Here is a 23,373-nt window from a genome sequence, read left to right as displayed (position 1 = left end):
ATGCTGGACATAAATGAGTCCAGATTGAAATTTACAAATGTTCATGATGTATATGGCAAATTTGTTGCCTCATATTATATGAACTTTTGGTTATATTACGAGGAAAACCAAAAAGAAATTGGAATGACAAAACAGTAATTTTAGGATTTAACTTTTTTACAAGGAAAGTAAAGACAAATCCTACCACAAGGAAGTGAGGGACAAAAAACAAACAAAACCGTGTCAGAACATGCACTTCTTTTTACCTTAGCATTCATTTTCTCATTGATGATGTAGTCTCTGCACTTCTTCCAGTCTCCGTTCTTCATGGCTTTACTGGCAGCGACCACGTGCTCTCTCATGCTCTCTGGGGGTCCCGTCTGGGTCTGCTTCTCGCTCATTTTCAGCACGTGGTGGAAGTTCTTGCTGATCATTCTCTTACGCACGTCCAGCTCATGGGCTGAGATAAGATAAATCGTTGAAATTATGAATCATAACTCACTGAGAAAACAATCAAAGAATCATTACGAAAAACCCCCAAAACCATCAGCATGTATAATGAAAGACTACTTTTACTTTCAGTTCCAATTTAAGACATCATCATATTATAACGGAGCGTGGCCCAGAACATTTGGATCGTATAGACTCATAAACCGCACAACAGACAATTGTGAAATCTTCTATGCAGATGTAAATTTAGGTGAGGATTTGCATGGGATAGTTAAATTTTTTAGAAAAACCCGCCTTTTTGTTGCAAATAACCAAAAGCTGAAAAATGATCAATTCAAAGAAAAAGAAAAGAACACTTCACCGACTGCTTCTGTCCGGTGAGGCTATTATTGCCCGTTGGCATGGTAAAGTAAGGTCAGATCTACCTCTATCAGGATCGAAAAATCATTTAATATGTTTTTTATCCTGGCCGTACCCCCTCGGACTCGTCCTGGGGCCGCCGCGCCAGATGAGTTGGAATTCAGTGTGCATATTTCAAAGTGCTATATTTCTCCTTAAGTTTTAAGGAAATTTGGCAATTATGTCAGAAACTGAACGTAGTTTTTGTAAATGTATGTGGTTAAGAATTACATCAATAGCACCATGTAAATTTGAAGGTGTATTCCACCCTCCCAACTTGACCCTGATTGCAGCGCCCACGACGTCCCATTGGATTTTATAGATCTAGCCCTTCCCATCGATACAGCACGAATTCCAGTATTGACCCCTTCACCATGATCTGAATCACTATTAGATGAGTCTAAGTCAGGCATGTCACTCAACTGTTTTGAAAATAGCTGAAAATCCACGCACCACGGTCTCGCTAACATATGAATATCAATTCACCTGAAGGGTGTACATAGAGAAAATGGCAAAAAATTTTCCGGGTCTTTTTTTCTCCCCGTTATTTGAACTTATGGCGAAGTCTTCGTTTTTCCGTTATTTGAACATTTGGCGCAAGTTGTGTGTGTGGGTTTTTTTTTCTCTCCCAACTATAGATTCTATCTCGATCTCAATAATGGAATAGTGGATCAGGATCAAAGTACCGGAAAAAGTGGGAAAGTGGCATCCCTGCTAAGTCATCCACAACGGAAATTACAGCACTTGATTCAGAGTCACTTTCATCAAATTAGCATCATTCCCCCTCATAACCCAGCGCCTCTTCAAGAAGTACTCCGTCGGTCGTGAACGTGCGTTTTTGAGACATCATTCAAGCTTCTACATCCATCAAAAACAAAGACACCGCTGTTCATTGGAAAATTTAAATATTCAGACAGAGCTAGCATCATCGTATTAGCGTATTTTGGTAATTACACGCAGAACTAGCTTCTCTGACAGGACCGTATAGCTGTTCTGAATTTACTCGTAGCCCGTACTGGTCCTCGTTACGAGTATACTCGTAGCCCGAATAAAAAGAGTTAAGTAAAGTAAGTCTGGATCATATTTTGCTTCGTGTAGATCTTATTCTTAGATGATGGATCTAGATCTAGATCTATTATCTCAACCACTTGACTGCGAGGCGGATGAATTCGGCTGCTCAATACCTTAGTTATCGAGTAAAGTAAGGCTAGATCTAGATCTACCTCTATCAGGATCGTAAGATCATTTTTTAAAAAGATCTAACATCTTAAGTAAAGGAAGTCAAAAGTATTTAGACCATATTTTGTTTCTGTAGATCTTATTCTTAGATAATAGATCTAGGCTAGATCTAATATTTCAACCACTTGACCGCGAGGCGGACGAATTTGGCTGCTCAATACCTTAGTAATCGAAGCCCGTAAAACCTGTCCAAGTCGTTTGAAATGTTCTAATGTCTGAGAATGCCACCGAAAAAGCCCCGACTCACATCAAAATGAAAGAGAACTCATTTTGTGGAACAAGAACCAAGAAATGTGTTAGCACAGGTAGATCTACGTCGAAATCTAAATCAGAAGGTGAACCGTCCAGTATGAAAACAACCACTGTGTGGCTCAGCCCGAGCAGTCGATACAAAAGATTTTAATGAGCAGAAGGTTCCAGCCCAACCTCTTAAGCACCCATGTGGTGATTTCTACATTGTATGTAGCCATTGAATGCTTCTTCCAACATTTCTCTGTTACTGGTTTAGGATTGTTTTCTTATTCCTGTTCGTAGAACAGGTTCATCTGCTAGTAAACATAACCACAGCAAGGGAATTACACAATCCACAGAAAGCAGAATCACCTCTAAAAATTGCGTTACAAGTTTCAGGTCTGAGAAGTTGATGCAGACACTAAATACCATAAATGACCTAAAATAGTTGTAAGCGTGTATTCCACGGTCATGTACTGCCTATCAGCTTCTGTCATGTAACGGCAAGGCTCTTCTCTGTTGCAAACAGAAAACAGGAGTTTGATTCCCACTACTAAATTCATCAAAATACAACGGAGTCCGTGTCAAATAAACATAGTTCATCCAAAAACCAGTACACCGAAAGCAAATAAAATCCCTCACTTGTTGTTCTTCTATTTGAGTAACCGCTCTAAATCGAAATCTCTGCAAAAACAAAGAAAATTCGGCAGTCCTGCAGGTTTCTGTTTTGGCTACACCCCAAAAGCCCTGATTCGGCTCAAAATTATGGAATTTGAGTTGTAGGCATTTTTAGCGTCCTCAGCCTCTCCTACAACTATTTCATCGCATAAGAACCCCCAAAAACCATATTTTTCCACATATCGGGCATGTTTATCACCACCATTTCCTCATAAAGTCAATATTTTATTTTTCTTTACCGGCCGTTTTCTCAAAACGCGACTGATCTCTATACTTTTTTGAATAACTCCACCATTTTTCATCCAATCTTCATGAAATATTCACAGAACGAAGAGAAGATGTAATACTAAAAATGTGTCTGTTGAATTTTTTATATTTGGAATAGTTTTTTGTTGGTGTTTTGAGTGAATTTTCACGGATTTTTTGCAAACTTGAATGGTACCTCAGAAAAAAATAAATAAAAATTTAAAAAATTCTTTTAGGAAAAAAACAACAGACAAATTTTTAGATTTAATGTTTGTTAACACGCATGCAAAAAAAACAAACAATCGATTTCCATGAGCAGTAAGTGCGGTATTCATTACGTAAGACATAACAATATCCAATATGGCCACCGTATCCACGGAAACAAAAGGTTTTTCTCAAATTTGACTGCGGTTTTTAAGACTCCTTACTATGCTTGTTATATAGTGAAATTTGGTCAACTTTGGTCCAGTAATAAGCGAGATAGCCTTCAGGTGTAGCCCCCCCCCCTTAAACGGACCCCACCATAATAATGCAGATGGCATAAAGCATGAATTGTTACAATCACAACGTATGTACTGACTGGCCATGTAGGGCGTACAACATTTATCACAATCGGTAGGTATACTGACCTGCCATGTAGGGAATCTCGAGGAGCATGGCAGACACCAGATAGACACACTCCAGCAGCTCCAGGTTGATGTGCTTGTGGTAGGGCAGCAGACGCCTCTTCTCAATCTTCTCCTGCTCCGGGGAGCGCTCGTGTTGTCTTTGAGGAACCAGACCCTGAGCAGTATGTGAGGGAGGGGAGTAAGTTACAAAAAAACCACAAACAACCAACGGCATATCTGTCTGCCCCATTCAATATCAGTCATAAGACGCACTATGCTATTATCAGTTAAGAGGCTCGAAAGACAAAAAAGTGACTTTCCATGAAATTGTTGTTTTTCGGATATATTGAAAGTTTGATGTCTTCTGCTTCATTTAAGATAAAAATAAACAACTATAATCGACTTTAAACATTTTATTTTGAGATTATATATATTGGAAAAACATGCTAGCAGCAAAAGGAGTCTTCCTATAATGAAATGTGATGGTTTTCCCCACATTAATAATTCACATTCAATTATATTTCAAATACAGACCCTTGCCTAGCAAGTCAAGACACCCGTCAGAGATGAATCATTCAAAAAACTATTATATTTTTAAAAATTAATCAATTAATTTACCACCTGGCACACTAAAAAATTAGCTTGACAGTTAACAACTCCAAGTTTCTGAACTAACTACCAGTTGACACCTGACCTAACATTCAACTCTGCTTAACAAACATAAAACGAAACAGCCTCCAGGGGGCCAACATTTTTTTCTAATGCTTTCATTCTCCATCATCAACCATAAGAAGGACACTATAAAACCACTCACCTGAGCCAGGAGCTCCTTGGCGCGGTTACTGCTCTGGATGTCCACCAGTGCGTTGTGAGCATCCCGGATGTGTCCCTGACGGAACCCACACAGGCCCAGCTGTACCAAGGTACGGTTGTACAGAATCTGTACCAAAAAAGTCAGAGAACAAAACTAGACATTTAAAAAAAACAAACAAGTTCAGTAGGTTAGTAGCACCGAGACAAAAGAGGCAATTTGGGTGTGGAGGGGGGGAGGAGAAACGAAGTAGGACCTACCACTCGCACCCTCCATTCACATGCAACACTTGAAATAAACAGAAGAAGTGAGATATGGGGGAAAAGGTTAAAATAATTTTTTAAATTATTAAATTAAATAGCTGTAATTACCCCCCCCCCCCCCCCCCAAAAAAAATGTCCACAATGGAGATGGTCTCTGACCTGCGTGGAGACATCCGAGTGCTGGATGTTATCCTGCAGATGGGACATGAGCATGAGGTCACGGGCGTCGAACCAGCGGTCGTGCAGGGCGTGGTGGTAGATGTGGCACAGGATGGCCCGCGTCCTCAATCGGTCCGTGCTGTCCTTGGCGTAGATGAACTTGCACATTTTGTCCATCACTTTCTCCGAACTCTTGTCCTGCAGATTCAGTTAATAGAGCAGTGCATAAATGTTCTCTCCATAACAATTATTGTTTGTTGTGAAAAATCTTTTTTCATAAAGACACCAGGGGAACGGCTCAGGCAGGTCAGGAGAGTCTTACAGGAATATAAAATATTGAACCAGGCTTGCCTAATCCACTTTTCCTGAATTAGGGACTCCTAGAGTCAAAAATAGGGACATTTTATCTAAAAAGGGACAGGACAAAATGTAACAAAAAATTGCCACTCACCAGTATATTTTCATGTTATCTGCTCATACATTTATTTACATATATACACTACATACATTACCAGTATATCCACTCGCAGCGCGCTTCATTATGGATAACAATCCTTCTAAATGTCGAAAATAATCAAGAAATTAGCAGAAAAGCAGAAATAATCTAGGTCTATATCTTAGGAAAGCTGGTTGTTGATGCATCGCACGCGGTCCAAATCACAAAGATGCTACGCTATATGATGAAGTGAAGATAGAAAGTCAGACACAGAAACAATATTGATGCCGAATCGAAAAAGACAAAAAAAAGTCGAGGCTGAATCAAAAAACACCTTGTCGCCACATAGGAATAGCGTGGAAGGCCAAAATTTGTCCCAAGTTGGCTATCCGCACTCTTCTGGCAACTCAACAGGAAGCAGGGTTTATTGATTTTTTCAACGAAATAAAAACTATGCTCCATCCACCGGATGGAAACGAAATAATTACGGGATAATTTTGTAGCCGTCTCGAGATCTACGGAAACCGGGACGAGGCGTAGCAATAACGGGACACTGGGACAAGGCCCCGAAATCGGTGGAAAACCGGGACAAACAGGCAAGCCTGTTGAGCCCAAAAATAATAATTCGTGTCACACAATGCATTTCTATTTCTGGACACTAACCCTTCTGCTTTGCTGAAGGTAAACAAATGTATTTATCCAATCTTTAACAAGCAAATTGCCTTCTCAAATTAGACAACACACAAATCAAAGAGTGAATAATTAAAAACGAACTAAGAAAATTCTTATTTCAAACCATTACAGATACATGAAAAGTCGCTAAAGAATGTAAAGGATTTTAGAACAACAATACTAAACTTACCGAATCTTGCTTTTCTTCGAAGGCTGAGGTGTCAAACTGAAACGGTAAAAAACAGAAGCGTAATTTGTATTGATAATTTTACATAAAATAATAAAAATGAAAATGGAACATTTTTAGAACTCGTCAATGATTCTGAAGCTCTATTTTATTATTATAGTAGAGGGTTTTACGGCGCTCGCAATTGCGTAAGGTCATATGAGCGCCAAAGGGAGGGTGTCAACAGAAAAGTCTTTACAGGGAATCAGACTTACACTGCTCACCTCTCTAGCTTCAACAGCACAAGGTCTGCTTTGACTATCAAGGCACCCCAAAATAGCAGGTCACAAGCGAGTGATAAACATACAAAAGAAATAGAGGAAAATGACAATAGTAAGGATCAGGAAAGAAAAAGAAGCAGTTCCCTGTTGTAGATCAGGCACAGCTATGAGCGTGACATGAGTCAGCACATTTACAATTCTACTATGCTTGAACGAGAAATGTACCCCCTTTGGGAAGACACTTTAGTCAGTGGCACTGCCACGGGGGGTTTCAGAACCTCTGATATAACTTTGTATTGGACTGCTCAACTAAAGAAGTATAGTTTTTAATACCAGTTCTTTCAGCAAAATACAAACAAACACCCCCCCCCACCAACTCAAAACAAAGACATCCGAACAAAAACATTCCTAAAACTTTATATCAACCTGCCATCAAAACATTTAAGTTTCATGATATTAGAAGAAAAAAAACAAGAGAGATGGTAGGAAGTGGTTGTTTGTTGTGCAGGTGATGGTTTTGGACAGGTTAGAGCAAGTTCTACTGTACTTGTGCTTACAAGTGTCCAACAAGTGTCTGAGACGAAACCAAAAAAAAAGCATTCAAAGAGAACGCACAGACAGGCAGCGGCAGAACAAGTCCTCACCTTATAGTACAAGTGTTCTATATGTCTCAAGTATACCCTGCACATCTCGTCGCTGCCTCCGAGTTTCTCCAAGTAGTCTTCCAACCTGTCAATTATGTCACACAACGCCTGCTCGTCCTTCAGCCTGAAAGGATCACAAGGGGTAAATTAGACATTTTATAATAAACAACCAGCACAACTGAAAAGGTAAAAAAGGGGGGGAAAATGGAATGGTGCTTATATTAGTCAAGAATTGCATCCAGCAAACCAAAAATACTATCACAAATTTCCTCTAGTTTCAAAACAAGCTTTACAATAAAAAATGACCCATATTGACCATTTCTCTAACAAGTTTCAGACGCTTGCTACGTGCTTGAAAACGATAGAGAGCAATAGAAACATTGTCAAAATTTACACATAAATTTTCTCACTTTTTAACAAATTTTCAACTTCAATAAAATCTCACTTTTTCCAAGCCACACAGGATGATAATAAAAAGAATTATCTGTTATAATCTGAGCATCATTTGTTGGAACCCCCCTTTACTGAAAATTTCAAAAATGCATTTTTGCTCAAGAACTATCAATAAACTTGGATGGAACAGATGGAAAGTTTTAAAAAGATGAAAGAAATGGGTAAAAGCGTCTTACCGTTCCACAAACTCGGTACTGTGAGCATCACAAGCTTGCAGCATCTTGGTAAACTCTTCATCCAATCTCTCTACCATTGTGAGGATGCAGCCCCGAACTTTAAATGGAGATTTCTGACCAAAAAAAATAGAAAAACACAGGGGTTATGGCAATGCACATATACAAACAATATTAACATAAAAACATGCCCAGAAAACATTTCTTTTTAAAAAAAGAAACAATTTCCTTGAAAGAAAATTAAGGCCTTTCGATATTTTTCAAATAAAATCTATATTTAGAACATATAGCAGAACAGAAACACAGCCGCATAGGAATAAACATTCTACATAAAGAAAAACCATAACCCTAGAAAGAAAAACAAGTATCTTGATATTCCTTCCCGAGACTGCCCAGACAAGATATGACTTCTACATATCCTCTTGTTTGTGCAAACTCACACTCTGGGAAGCCGAAAGCCAAATGAATACTGCAACAGATCTTGACAAGAAGTAAACATACTTGGCCTTCACTGGCCCTGTCAGAAAGGGTGTTCAAAGTCATGAGCACAAAATTTACTCTCCCGGGGCTTTCTTTGCGGGTCAATTTAGAAACTCCTTAATTTCCTCAGGGTATTCCTGGGACTTGGTGAATTTTAATCTCAAATTTCCGGAGGCTTGGCCATCACCCTGAATCTCAAAATAAACATACACACAGCAAAAAGAAAAAAGAAACAGGCACAAAACTGAAGGCAATCTCACCTCCAGACTTTCGCTTTCTTCCAGAATGTTGTCTCCAACGGTGATGTCCTCATTTTCTATCAAGGTCTCCAACAGATCCAGGATAGTGGGTAAACAAGCTCTGTTTATGAGAGAAGAGCATTCATAATGCTACAATCAAAAATACTTTTGAGCTTACATAGCCTTCCCGGACTTTTAAAGTTATTCCACAAGAAAATACCAACATTATTGACATCCAACAGGACACACAGAAAAAAATACTTCTAATTCATCAAACCTGCTCTGATGGCTACCTGCCCTAGGCATCCACCTATCTAAGAGAATGACTTTCATCTCCGAGTGGGAGGCTGTCTTGGACAATTTTGAATGTATTACAAAAATAAACACTGCGAAAAAGGGTTGAAGTAACTTTTGCAGTTGCAAAATTAACATGAATGCGATCACCTGCTCACTCATTATCAAAACTGAGTAGCTTGTTACCATTCACAATCTACCCCCTAGAGCTCACCCTTCAATGAATAATAATAGACAACTACTTATTCAACAAAACTTCATAGAAGGAGCATCGAAATCAACTGCCAGAAATTTTTTAAAATCTTTGTTATGATCTGAACATTCTGCAACAGCATTTTTTAAATTTTAGAGTGGGAAAGAATCTCCTGACATGGCTGCATTTAATACCCTAAAACCAAAACAACCACGCTCACACAATAAACAATAGACGATATGTAACACCTACGTTTCCCACATTTCACTCTTCATACACGTGGCAATGTTAGGATTGTAGTCGTAAATGGCTGCCATGATGCTGAAGCAGATCTTGACTTGAATTGCCTTGCCCAGGTTGGCATTTTCTGCTATCGTCTTCAGCTCACGAAGCAACTCAATCATCATGGACCTGTCTGTTCCCTTCTTGCCGCGCATGGCCACAATCTCAGCGAGCTTCTTACACACTGCCTCCACTGTGATCTCTTGGTCTTTAGCAAACATTTTAGGCTTTTCCTGAAGATGGCATTATTTCGTTAAGTTAAAACAAACATTTGGGAGAAAGCCTATCAAATGTTCACACTCTTTCATACAAATAGCACGAAAGTTTTTTTGCAGATACCAAAGATTGTTCCTTTCATTCTCCCACTTCCCATGCAAGAAAAACTTAAGGTTACAACAGACTGGCAGATCATAGCATTATACATTTATCTGTGCTAACTTTTCTGATAATAATGCACTTCACGTTTTTCCTAAATTGACGACAAGAACAAAGAAAGACAAGTCCCAGAAAGGGTGACAAATGCAATACATGTACACAGCTGCACTTGAAAAGGGGAAGCAAATCATACACCTCCCCAACAACCTTAGTTTTTCCATTTCTTTCTGAGCAAATGATCAGCATGGCAAAATCACAAAGGTTAAAGACTGGGACAAGTAAACATGAACATAAACAGCCACATTAATGGCAAGATTTCGAAAAAGCAAAACAAACTGCATAAACAAGAAACAAAACAAAAAAATAAAATAACCAACCGAAGCAGAGCATGCTACTAATCCAAGACAATACAAAACAACCAACCGAAAGAGAGCATGCTACTAATCACAGACAATCAGAATGATCAGAATACAAGTCTGATTTATCTAAAACTATTCCTGAATAATAGAATATTTCCAGCAATACTTTTTCTGGATTAAAAAAAAACAAAACCCAACTTACCATAACCACTTGACTTGGAGCATTTCCACGGCTAACCTCTGTCCATTCCTGAGCTTCTTCCTCTCTTTTCCTTGCTTCTTTCTCTTCCTTCTTCAAACGTTTCTCCCTTTTCCTCTCTTCCTTTTTCCTTTCCTCTTGCTCAGTGGTTCTAGATGGTTTGAGATAAAACAAATATCAGGTGAAAGAATATTTATCATGCACTGTAAAATTTATTTATTTTCTTTTTTGCTTGGACAAAGACAAGTACATAAAGATTATTACGGATACTTTAGGGAATGGAAAAGCCAAACTAATAGACAGCAACTATAGAAGGAGAGAAAAGAAGAATGACTATCCAATAGATTATAGCAAGAAGAGAAGGAAAAAAGAAACAAAACAGTAAAATTGTCGCATGTCTTACGAAGGACAAAAAACAAATATATGACACTTTCACTTATAAACATAAAACTTACGATTTCAAAAAGTATTCAGCTGTCAGCTTTCCAACAGCTGGCATTTCGTCTTCTGAACTTGAGCTTTCATCGCTTGACTCCGTCCCAAAGTCACTCTCATCATCGTCATCATCACCCTGAACAGACACAAAAAAAATCAGGTAATTAACTAAAGCTTGTCCATGCACTGACAAACGATTATATCACAACTGAAGCATATGAAGACTTGGTAGCTCAGAAATAAATCAGCATGAGTTATATTTCCGTCACATACCAAATCAGGCATAATTTAAAAAATAAAAAACAAAAACAATTCCAAGGACAAAATAAAACCATTGCAAAAAAAAAACTAACAACTTCACCGCCACGAATAGCCAGGAACTGACAAAAAAGGGCAAACAAATTTCAAATGCTCAAATAAAGTTCTAAAAACATATAATCTTTTTTTGTCTCGTTTAATGGGAATAATTTTTTTTTTGCAATACAATCTTACAAAAGCTCTTGAGGGCCGGGCAGGCTTTTCCACTTCAGGCTTTTTGGGGGCTGGCTTCACTTCCTCTTCACTATCTTCATCTGGAGAGAATGACATAAATATATATATATATAAAACGTGAGTGCCATATATATATATATAAAACATTTTTCGTACAAATGTTTCCCAATGTGTACAGAAACATTTTTCGAAAGACAAATAACATTAATACTTATTAGAAAAGAGAGAACTAAAACGATGAATCAGATGCCAGGCAAAAAAGAACATCATCCAAAGGAATGTTTCCCAAATATACAAAATTTCTGAAATCAGCAACGCAGAAGTGAAATAACAAGACCTGAAACCACAATATTCGTCTTTCTGAGAAGAAAAACATTCATAAATACTTAAAGTTAGAGAGACTCAGCAAAACAACACAATGTCATAAAACACTGCCCTCAGTATTTGAGCAGGAAAAGGGTTCAGTAACTCAAGTATCAAGTAAAACAAGGAAACAGCAACATGTCTCCTAGCACATCAATTCATGTGGCTCTTTTTATTAAGTGCTTTTGTCGTTGCACGAAGAACTATTTTCATAACTTGATCTATCCAAATTAACACATGAACAAAACAAAAACTTAGAAATGCATCTTTTGTTTTTCTTATTTTACCTTTTTCTTCCTCTTCTTCGCCTTCATCATCTATATCGCCAGTATCAGGGTTCTGAAATGAAGAATCAGATGAAGTATTGTGAATAAATGGGCACAAATAGACATTTCAGTACACATAATAAATACAGAACCAAAAAAAACCAACAACAAAAAAACCAACACAAAAACACAAACAAAACAAAACAACAACAATCAACACCCCCCCCCCCCAACAAACAACAACCAAAAACCTGAAACAGAGCACCATTTATATTATCGACAAGGTAAAAAACAACACTACAAAAAATAAAGCTAGCAGCTGATTCGGCTTCTAGTGCAGCTGTGCACCATTCTCGAAGGCAGATTATTCAGAAATGTTAAAATCAAATGTAGGAAACTGGGAAGCAAAAAGTCCATCAGAACTCATTTTGTATACAATAGCTATTACACTGACTGTATGACAAGACAAGAGTGAAACAAGAGTCAGAGAACCTAACAAAAAGTAGAAACCAAAACAAGCTAGACAAAAGCTTCTTTCCAAGTCCTTGATGGACGACTCTTACAACAGTGTAAAAAAAAAAAAAAGAAAAGACAAAGACAAAACAAGATGAGATAAACCAAACCAGTCCTCGATTGATGACTCTTACAACAATTAAAAATTTTTTTTACTCACCTCTCTGTAGGCTGCAAGTTCTGTTTCAAACTCCCTATTGTACCTCTTGATCTTCTGCCTGACTGTAGACAGACCCTTGGCGTTGTTCTTGCTGATGTTTTTCCTCCAGTCACGATCCTCCCAGCACTGCCACCAAAAGAAACATGTAGTAGTGAGGTTTCAAGTAACAAGTCTATGACAAAATTCAACATACCACAACTTTACATTTTTTTGCAAGGTGGTACAATTTTTTAAAACGTTTATTTTCAATTTATTGGTACCTGTTGTTTTGTCGCCCCTTATAACCCCAATGATTTTTTCTTTACGGTCTGATTTTTTTTAATTTAAAAAAAGAGAGTGATACTTAGAATAGACAGCGCTCTTGCTCAGGCACCAAACAAAAAGGTATTAAAGTTAAAAACGTTTTTAAAAAATTTCATTCGCATTCTGTTGGGTGTGATATTTAAAACACCAAAGGGTACAGATCTTAAAACAACACTTACTTCATTAACAAAATCTTCCAGCTCTGCAATGGTCCTGATGTAGATCCTTGGCATGCCTTCCTTTTCCACAACTTTCTTAGCTTTATCAAAAGCTTTTGTAAGGCTCTCAAAGTCTGTGGGGAAAGAACATTTTCCAGTATTTAGAATAAAAAAGAACATCATTGTAAACGATGTGTCTTCACTTTTTACAAATAACTGAGTTGGTGTTTGCTAAAAGAAAAGAAAAAATGGCATATTAACTTAAAAAATAATAAAAACTAAAAACATCTCCCACAATAACAAACATCTCTTCTGTCTTTAACTCTTTTTATCATGGCCGCACCCCCACCCACCCCGTACCCGTCCTGGGGCCGCCGCGTCATTTGAGTTGGAATTCAGTGTGCATTTCTTACATTCACTCTTAGATTTAAAGGAAATTTGGCAGTTATGTTAGAAATTGAATGTACTTTTGGTAAATGTATATGGTCAGAAATTACACCAATTGGAGTATGTAGATTTTGAGGTAGATTTCATCCTCCAACTTGACCCTGATTGCCGTCCCCACGACGTCACCTTGGATTTTTAGATCTACCTCTACAAATCTGTACTGCGCGAATTCCAGTACTAGTCCCTTCACCATGATCTGCATCGCTATTAGATTAGTCTAATTCCTGTCCGTCATCCTCCAAAACAGAAGTCACGGCACTTGATTCAGAATCACTTTCATCAAATAAGTCTCATCCCCCCTCACAACCCAGCGCCACTTCAAAAAGTACTTCGTTGGCCGTAAACGTGCGTTTTCGAGACATCTTTCAAGCTTCTACACCTATCGAAAACAAAGAAACCCCTGTTCATTGGAAAATCTAAATATTCAGACAGAGCTAGCACCGCTGTATTTGAGTATTTTGTAATTACAAGCAAAACTAGCTGTTTGACGTGACCGTACTGCTGTTCCAAGTTTACTCGTAGCCCTGACTGGTCCTCGTTATGAGTATACTCCTAGCCTGGATAAAAAGAGTTAAGCGAATGAATAAAGAGATACCAGACAGCAGACACGCACAAAAAAATAAAACAAAAAGAGCAACAAAGCAAGTTTCCATTGCACATTGAATTTAAACACACACACCCCCCCAACATTAATACAGTTTCTTCAGGCAATATCAGTCAATCTTACCTGTTAGGACATTCGCCATATCTTTGATTTTCATGTGATTTTTCAAAAGCTTGATGATAGATCGTATCTCATCATACCTGAAAAATTAAGAGGACATAAATAATAAATGGAGCAGGGGTAAAAACTCAAAAGCAAAAGGGATCGACAATTCCACAAGCCCATCAGAAAAGGGGATGAAAACAGCAAAGGAAGAAACAAGAGTGGCAAGTGACAGTCGAGATGAAACAGAAAGAAGAAAATAAATCTGTGTGGCATTCTATGAAAACAAAACCTCAGACCCAGTGAAAGTAGACTCATCATCTACACATATTATTTTTGAGAAAGTTCGTCACTTTGGCCGCATAAAACTTCGGAATCATTTAACTTTCGAATTTGACAAAATTAATGTTGGTTCAGAATCATTTAAAGGGTGCATAGTTCTATTGAGGAGCCTGAAGTCACTGTAGTATAATTTTCAGTTTTTCATTAGTTTCACTGTTTCCACACCTTTGAAATTCTGGAGTGCACAAACCCGAAAACGGAATAGAGAATTAATCAATACATCACTATATCTAAACTAATTTTCTGCACCTCTCAGGCTTTATTGCTCTATTCCAGTAGAGTGTAAATATACTAGGCCAATGACTTTCAGTTGACGTTAATTCACGGGGCCCCGAGGCTGGCAGTCACCCTCTGTCCGATCTTGCAAAATTCAAGGAGTTTTCAAGGAGACTTTTCCTTGAGAATGCAAATTCAAGGAGTTTTCAAGGAGGCCGCGGGAACCCCGTGGGTAACAAAAGCGAAAGTAGATCTTGAGCGTATCCAAGTCGTAATTCAAAATCGATACTACGTCGATTTTATGCGTGAGTCAACTACTAGATCCAGCATTGATGTTTTAGAAAATAGGGTTTCAAGATCCAGCTGATAAAAAGACCATGCGGTGCTTCCAAGCAAGAGATAGCAGAATTTTATTTCTCTAAGAATCGGACGCAACAACAAAAAGTCAGGACACTGGCGACTGAAATCCGGATGCTTGAGATTTGGGGCAAAAAATCGGGATGAGTGGCAGGTCTGCTGTCCGGGAGGAGTCACAACTCACCGGAAGCCCCCCCCCCCCCCCGGCAGACAAAGCAAAGCGCAAGCCTGCTTGCAAACCTTCGATTAATCGAGCAGACTCCAGCTCTAGTATGAAATTGTGCACATGATATATTGGCTATTGGGCTATTGTCAATGAACACAAATCATAACCTAAGACACAACATGAAGGCCAACCCTTAGTCAACGCATCTGGGAGTGATGAACTTATCCATGTAACATGCTAAATTTCAGACTTCAGCACAAAGCAAAATATACGAAAAAGACTGACTTTCTGAAGCAGTGAACGCTGCCCATCTACTTTACGTAGTCAGCAAACAAGTAAATAAAATTCAAGTTTTGGAAAAGTTAAGTATTTTATGAGGCATACCTTTTGTCTTTCTCACTGCGCACCACACGTTTAGTTTCTTCCTCATCGTCACTAAACTGCATAACAGCCCTGTGAACACAAACAGTCAGGCATCAGTTTTAACATGTTACAAAACGTATTGTCACAAAATCAACAAACAATGTTCATTAATGAAGTAAAAGACTCTCTCTCTCTGCTGGTGCTGATTTGTCATAAGCGATCAATGATGCCGACAGCACGCAGGAGCTCAACATTTCCCCGGGGGTCCTTAAAAAGAGCTGAACGTGGGTCACTGAAATGTCCCAGAAGTAAGAAGTAAGAGTCCAACATCATTAAAATCTCACCAATCTGCCTTTTGAAAGAGAGATTATTTATATTCATACACAACAAAAAGTGACAATAAACAGGACACAAATTTTGTTTCTAATCAAGAACAGCATGAAAGGGAGACAATCACCCATCTGAATACATTGTGCATACCTTGAAGGAGCTGTGGGCCGCACATCTTGAATTCCATCATCACTTGATTCCGACTCACTTTCACTCTCCGAGCCAGCACGGAAAAAACGAGACATGATGATCTGAAGAAGAAAGAAAACATGCTGACTGTATAGGTGAAGCTCTAAAACACACCAAATGCATCATAAGAAAGGGGCAAATAGAGATTCCACAACGAGTGCCATTCACTTTTGTCACCTTTTAAAGTTTTAGTTTTAAGATTTTTACAGCACTTGCAACACAACTATAGACGCCAAACAAAGGCTAGAAGTTTTACTAGAGAGTAACATACTTGTAAAGACAAGAAGGAAGAGAAATAAAAGGACAATAGATGTTTGATAGGAAAGAAGGGGGTAACTGCACAAGAGCACCCGCTAACCAACCACTTTTTTTTACAATGACAGACTGGCATGCCATGTTCAAATAAGAAACATTACTGATTATTTTAACTTTAAAGGGTTCTTTGTGTTAATACCACAGACCACAATTCCCGAGGAGTGCCGGTGAAAGAATTAGGAAAGACATTAGACAATCCTACCTCCTCTGCCCCTGAAGAACCCCTAGGACAGACTGATAAAAGTACTACTGGTAGTGGTAGGCTACTGTTAGTGTTGTTCAAGTTAGCTGAAAATAAGATTTATATAGATTCTAGATCTCGGCTTATTTAGAAATTTTACATGACATCAGTTATTCTTAATCTGGATTCTAGCTGTATAATTTGGTAACATGACAGTTCATGACTAGGCTGGGTAGATCTAGGTCACAGTGTAGGCTTGCCTTGATAAGTAGGGTGGATGTGTTTGCGTTGGGAGTTGTGTGGGTATCTATATTTGAGCCATTGCCAAAACATGGGGAAAAACACATACACATCTCACATTAGTGTGTATAAAATGTGATGCATTAGTATTTATTCCTTCAAAGCTTTAGGGGCTTTTAAATTTTCAATATATAGTCAAACCTGTGTAAGACGGCCACCCATTGTCAAGGAGAAAAGAGGCCGTATAAGACAGGTGGCCGTCTAAGGCAGGACTGATCAAGATGAAGAAAACAAACCATTCCCACCTGAAGCCACAATCGAAAGTAGCCGCATTGTTGTTGTTTTTTGTTGTTCTTGGTTTGTATTTTGTTTGTTATTTTTATTTTGTTGCTGATTTTGTGCAACAGTGACAATAAAACGAAATGTATAAGACGAGGAAGACCGAGTGCCATGTTAAAGCAAACACATGGGTCGCCACCACTCGGAGACAAGTGACGCATTCATGTTGATATCCGTTGTTACTTTGTTACAGACTGGGTAAACAGTGATCACTCATCTCACATACGATTTGTGTATGAGTTCTGGGCGGGGCTTATGGGTTGTGAGGAATCATATGATTACCTCACCAGCAGCTGAAAATTGGTACCTATTGTTCAACAGTGGGAGGGGCCTACCCAACAGGGTCGGTTGGAGGGACTACGCAACAACAATGACAGGTGATTGAATTGACAGCTCGCCCACAACGCCAGGGGCCAGTGCACAATTTATGACAAAACGTAATGGAGTCACTAAAGTGGCCGTCTAAGACAGGTGTTATTGCTTAGTGTGATAGGGGTTGTGTGTTAAAATATGGTGGCCGCGGCCGCGTTGGGCAGGAGCACGTTTTACACAGTTAATTATATAGAAAAAACGCAAGGGGGGGAAAAGGAAAGTGGCCGTCTGGGCAGGTTCGACTTTATATTTCATACATGCATGATTCATTCAGGAGCGAAATACGCCTTTATTGATCTGTGTATCTCATAGTGCACACTTGTTCTTTGTAGGCATGATTTTACCATTTTCCAGTATGTTTTGTCATCACTGTTATGGTACGAGTACTGTTTGTCACAATAAATAACAATCGTGATTGTCCAGTTTTTGACATTACCTGATATCTGTTTCAAAGCAAAAGAAACCTCTCTTGTTTTTTTTTTAACTCTTAAAACGCACATTTCTCCCTGGAGGTATGACTTTGTCTTTGTCCAATGTGTATCCTTTTAAATTGTAATTTTAACAATGATCACATGTTCTGTGCACTGCGTCAATGTTACAATAAATGCTTGTTATTTATATTACTAATATTAAGAATGGAGTTCATAGTGTATAAAGTCTTTGTTTACTAAACAAATGGAATTTTAAGTCTATAATTTGCCTTACTGTTTATCTGTTTTTGTCATCACTGTTACATACAAGAAATACAGTGGTTGCCAAATTAATAGACCCATATCTCCAAAACCATCTATGATTATGATACTTCAGGAATATGAGCACTAAATGTCAATTTGTGACTGACAGAAAGGGAGGTCAAATCGGTAAGAATTTTTTTTTTTTGCACCATTGAGTCTCAAGTTTTGGCAACGGCTCATTAAGGCTAGAATCTAAGACATGAAGTTGGAGCTACAGCGAGCACCCACCACACCTCTGGGATTGACCCAAACATAGCTATGGCGTATTTCCGCCATCTATTTTTGTCGTCTTGCGGGTTCCTCCCCAAGACTCTTGGACTTCCATCACCAGTAACTGTTGACAAGACTGCAAAGCAGGCCCGCCACGGTGAGATTTAATGACGAGGGAAGCCCCGGAAGAAGACAAATAATAGATGGCGGAAATACGTCATCTTTATTTGGGCCAATCACAGAGGTGTGCGAGATCTAGGTGCTCGTTGTACTGTAAATCTAGACCTGGCTTCATACGAATATAAGTTAAGCAGTTCAGTAGATCTAGCACAAGTAAGTTTCTATTTAAATTTGAAGGTTGACAATCCTGACAATCTAAGATACAAACTTAGTCCGAGCATAAACAAACATGTTGCCAAGCATCCAATTCTGACTATCGGGTAAACGTGAGAAAATTGGTATGGCTTGATTTTTAACCTTTTAAACTTGCGTAAGTTTTAATTTATGTGTCATTTATTACCCTCATCCTGCGGGGGCCGGGTTTTTATGTCGCCCGATAAGCCTATTTCTGGACCTTGCCTGTGCTCTGGTCTCGCGTCAGTCTGGCCCCCCGCTCAGCGCACGCACACCATGCATCATCTCCCGTTCAATTAAGGTCCCGCGTCGGATCCCCATTCACGCAGCTGAAGTGTGTGTGTGTGCGTCAGTCTGCTCGAGTTTGTGTGCGTGAGTGGCCTTTTTCAAGAACCGCCTGCCTCGGTTCGTAATCGAAGCATACGCGCCTCATTCAAATCACACAAAGTTGGTAGCTCTAGATGTTCGTCCAATGAAATTATAGAAGAAATTGACCCACTTAGACATGAGGAGCTCTAAAGGATAGTCAGGAAACAAGACTTCCATTTTTCTATACAAAATCTTTCAAATGTAGCAATGACAATGTAAATTAAAATTTTTTATCCAAATTGCTTAAAAATGGGCTTAAATGAAAATAAAAGTAAATGGGACCTCTTCATACACGGAAATATCGCCAAAATGTGGGACGTGTCTTGATGTGTTTTGAGGAAAAATTGTTCATAAGTCAGTAATGAATTAGAGTATAGGAATGAAATTTGGCCTCTTCATGTGATTATTAGTGCAGAATGTAGTTAGACTGCTATCACTTTTCGATGTCTTTATTACTTGGCCGGCAATATTTCTCCGAACACTCGGGAAAGTAAAGCTGGGCACTATTTCTCCGAACGTTCGGGAAAATAAAGCTGGGCACTATTTCTCCGAACACTCTGAAATCAGATCCTTTCACGCAAAATTCGGAGATATATATATATCTATAATTATATTATAGCCCTACCAAAGATTGTTCGTATACAAATATGGTTCAATCGGTCAAAAAAAATGTCAACAGTAAATATTTGTAAAAAGAAATGCTACAGTTTCAAACAGTTTAATTTTCGCTACAGATATAAGGATGCTGCTCTTAAACTTAATGTGTTGTGTTCACTCGAGTGCTGTCTAGATCTAGATCTATGGAGTGGAGGTCGTTATTGATAACGACACGTAGACAAACGTGGTTCGAATTTTTGGGCATTTATTAAGTCCCCGAATCGGAGAATAAAAGTGAAATTTAAAATTTAAAAAAAAAAAAAAAAAAAAAGGAAACCGAACCTCTTTACTTTTGAAAGGAAGTTCACTTAGTTCGTTTCCTTCTCACTTGTTCTCATCACGTTGATTTGTTGAATACGTTACAGTTGCATGCGATTTGTATTGCTGTTCCTCTTGCATTTTCCCCTCTTTGTGGTGTTTTATTTTGTTGGGGTGGGTGGTTGGCGGGTGCTCTGGTGTGGTTTCTTCTTTCCTATGAAACATCTATCATCCTTATAATATCCCCCCTTCTTCTTTTTTATGTTTGTTACTCTCTAGACCTACCCCTCCTAGGAAGTGGCTATTCTCATCCGGGGTGAGAATAGAAATACGATCGACCTCTCACCTCGGGTGAGACTTGCGACCGTAGGCTATTCTCACCCGGTTTGAAACAAGGGTATTTTTTTACTTTCCCTCCCGTCTCACACTCAGCTACCAGTTGTCTATTTTCTACTAAATATTGATGCGCTGAACACGAATATCAACTTGATTTCCGTCGCAAATTAATGGTTTTTGAAATATTTGATTGTTTTTAAACCGAGATAGACATGCTTTGGACCAATCGGGGGGTTCCAGGGATGCCTGCCCCACTGGGGTAAAAGAAAATCTGGGGGGTTACAGGGGGGCATGCCCCCCTGTTTTTACACCCATAATTTGATATTTTACAGTTAGATTTGAAATTGTCTTGAAAATAATTGATTTGCGACAGTTTTAATGGCTTTATGTGTGATCTGCAGCAAACAGTACAGCAGTTTGACCCCTGAAACAGTGCATCTGTGTGCGGGAGTGAAAGTAAAAATTGACCGAAACAAGACCTGTTTTTCCTCATTTCGGAATACTTTCTATCGATGTGGATGATCAAATTGATAAAAGCCAAGAAAAAATTACGTTATAGCACAAAAGTAAGCTAATTTGATCGTCTTCAAAGATGCTATGGCTATTTCACTCTTCGAATCGAGCCGAACTACGCGTGTCGCCATTTTGTTTTGCCCGGAAGTTCTTGCAAGATCTACTCCTCCCCTCTCTCTCTCTTTCTGAATACTGTCTATCGGTGTGGACGATCAAATTGACCAAAACAAAGTTAAAAAATGATGTTAAAACACAATAGTAAAAGTAAATTAATTTGGTTGTCTACAAAGATGCTACGGCTATATTTAACTTTTCGAATCGAGCCGAACTACGCGGGTCGCCATTTTGTTTTGACCGGAAGTTCTCGCGCTACCCCTCTCTCTCTCTCCACTGCCCACAGACAAAATTGTACGCTTTTAGTAGGCTACAGTTGTAATAGAACGTTTGTTCACGGCACAGAATTCTACAATTTTTCTGTTATCACAGTGTAGAATTCTGTGGTTTCGGGTGAACGCAAAATTTGGGCGCTTTTTCGGTAGTTCCCAGGGCATGCCCCCCTGAATTTTACCACAATTTAATGTTTTGCAGTTGTTAGGTTTGACATCTTAGCTTGCCGCAAATCAAACGTATATAGATCTAGATTCTAGATGTAGGTCAGGCTCTATCAAATAAGGGGGGGGTGGGAACTACCGAAAAAGCGCCAAAATTTGTTGGCCTAGATCTAGGCTATAACGGTGAACGCGCACCGGGTGAGAATAGCCTAAAGACTCGCCTCGGGGTGAGAATAGAGGTGGCCACCTAACACATGCCGTTAAACTTAGAAATGACGCATCTTTCTGATTGGCTGCTTATTTTAGTAATGTGATGTCATCACTTCCTGGGATACCCAAACATGGAACGATGTGTTTTCGGTAACATTTCGGATTTTCTAGATCTAGATCTAGATCTAGATCTAGATTCTAGATCTAGATTAGATCTATTAGGCCTACCTGGACATGATGGAAGACCGCACGAAAATTGCCGTAAAGACGCAGGAGGACTAGATCTAGATCTAGATCTAGATATCTAAATTTAGATCTAGATCTAGATCTAGATATCTAAATTTAGATCTACCACCCCCCCCCCCTCCTGCATTTTTAATCACTAATACATTTTAAAAAAATAAACAACAACTTCAAAGTCAAAGCAACTCTACAAATTTGAAATTAGGCCTATAATTTATGGAACTGTTGGTCAGTCGGGAGGAGGAAAAGAGAAAAAAAAACTGGGCGCTTTTTCGGTAGTTCCCACCCCGCATTTGTTATTCGCCGGTTTTGGTCCCAAGAGTAGGGGGGTTTCAGGGGGGCTTGCCCCCCTGACCTAATAAAAACAAGGTGGGGGGTTTCAGGGGGGCATGCCCCCCTGAATTTTACCACAATTTAATGTTTTGCAGTTGTTAGGTTTGACATCTTAGCTTGCCGCGAATCAAACGTATATAGATCTAGATGTAGGTCAGGCTCTATCAAATAAGGGGGGTGGGAACTACCGAAAAAGCGCCAAAAACTGTCCGGGACCGGAATCGAACCGCTCCAAAAGTCATTGCTCGACATCAAACGCAGACGCGCTATCAAATCAGCTATCAGAAATTCCGAGACATTTGTGTAGATTAAGCATAATATACATAGACACTTCCATCTTTGGTGCCATGCGGTTGTCTATACTTAGATGTAGTCACGTGATCGGAGGGGTATCCTGGTCTGACGTCAAACAAGATGGGCGCCTTGCCTTACCTAAAAATAGTTTGCATCATTTCTACTTTTAATCGCATGTCCACCTAACCCTACCCCAAGCCCTCAATTCTGCTCTGTTTCATAGTGGTCACTCGTTACGGAAGTCCTCCCCTGAAGTCAATCAATAATTTATTGATAGAGGCACCGGCAATCCAAGTCCAGGTGCTCAGTACTGTCAACTGAAGTCTGAAGTCGTAGGTCGTAGGCTACGACGGCTATCGTGCAGGTGAATGAGAATCACTAGAGTACTAGAGATTGCAGTTGCTACCACTGCTTAAGTAGAGAACACCATATAATCTATGGCTTTCGTTTAACAAGTACAAGACAAGAGTCATCAAAAACCTACTAAACAGATTTCCCTTGTACAGTGAAACCTACCTGTTTGTTTTACGATTTCGTAATAAATAATGGCTTCAAAATGAAAATCGCTATCGTATGGAAACAACCTCCATTTGCCGCATGTGCCGGAAGAAGGGGATAAACGTCATCAAATTTTGTACTGGTCTGCCAGGTTTAGTATTCAGACCAATGCGGCTTTCACAGTCTTTAAAAGAACATTATATTATCAACTAGGCCTACATCATGTATAAAAAAAGGCTTTTAAGAATCTA

The 23,373-nt window shown here is 39.0% G+C and overlaps 1 protein-coding gene across 2 annotated transcripts in view; it reads right to left on the bottom strand.

Moving 5' to 3' along the window:
• Positions 1-23,248, bottom strand: part of LOC101854153 (eukaryotic translation initiation factor 3 subunit C) — a 35,022-nt gene extending 11,774 nt beyond the window's left edge. For both annotated transcript variants that reach the window (XM_005093855.3, XM_005093856.3), the window contains exons 1-19: positions 23,141-23,248; positions 16,077-16,177; positions 15,618-15,686; positions 14,174-14,250; positions 13,021-13,133; positions 12,539-12,664; positions 11,887-11,938; positions 11,237-11,316; positions 10,765-10,880; positions 10,313-10,460; positions 9,347-9,609; positions 8,629-8,728; positions 7,892-8,004; positions 7,263-7,386; positions 6,362-6,397; positions 5,064-5,261; positions 4,645-4,770; positions 3,852-4,005; positions 246-439 (exon numbers count right to left, since the gene is read on the bottom strand). In XM_005093855.3, the coding sequence (XP_005093912.1) occupies positions 246-439; positions 3,852-4,005; positions 4,645-4,770; positions 5,064-5,261; positions 6,362-6,397; positions 7,263-7,386; positions 7,892-8,004; positions 8,629-8,728; positions 9,347-9,609; positions 10,313-10,460; positions 10,765-10,880; positions 11,237-11,316; positions 11,887-11,938; positions 12,539-12,664; positions 13,021-13,133; positions 14,174-14,250; positions 15,618-15,686; positions 16,077-16,171 (2,184 nt within the window). In that variant the 5' untranslated portion in view covers positions 16,172-16,177; positions 23,141-23,248. The remainder of the gene's footprint in view (positions 1-245; positions 440-3,851; positions 4,006-4,644; positions 4,771-5,063; positions 5,262-6,361; positions 6,398-7,262; positions 7,387-7,891; positions 8,005-8,628; positions 8,729-9,346; positions 9,610-10,312; positions 10,461-10,764; positions 10,881-11,236; positions 11,317-11,886; positions 11,939-12,538; positions 12,665-13,020; positions 13,134-14,173; positions 14,251-15,617; positions 15,687-16,076; positions 16,178-23,140) is intronic.
• Between the last annotated feature and the right edge of the window lie 125 nt (positions 23,249-23,373).

This window comes from Aplysia californica, unplaced genomic scaffold, assembly GCF_000002075.1.
Source record: "Aplysia californica isolate F4 #8 unplaced genomic scaffold, AplCal3.0 scaffold00071, whole genome shotgun sequence".
NCBI lineage: Eukaryota > Metazoa > Mollusca > Gastropoda > Aplysiida > Aplysiidae > Aplysia > Aplysia californica.
This window is presented reverse-complemented; position numbering and strand designations above follow the sequence as displayed.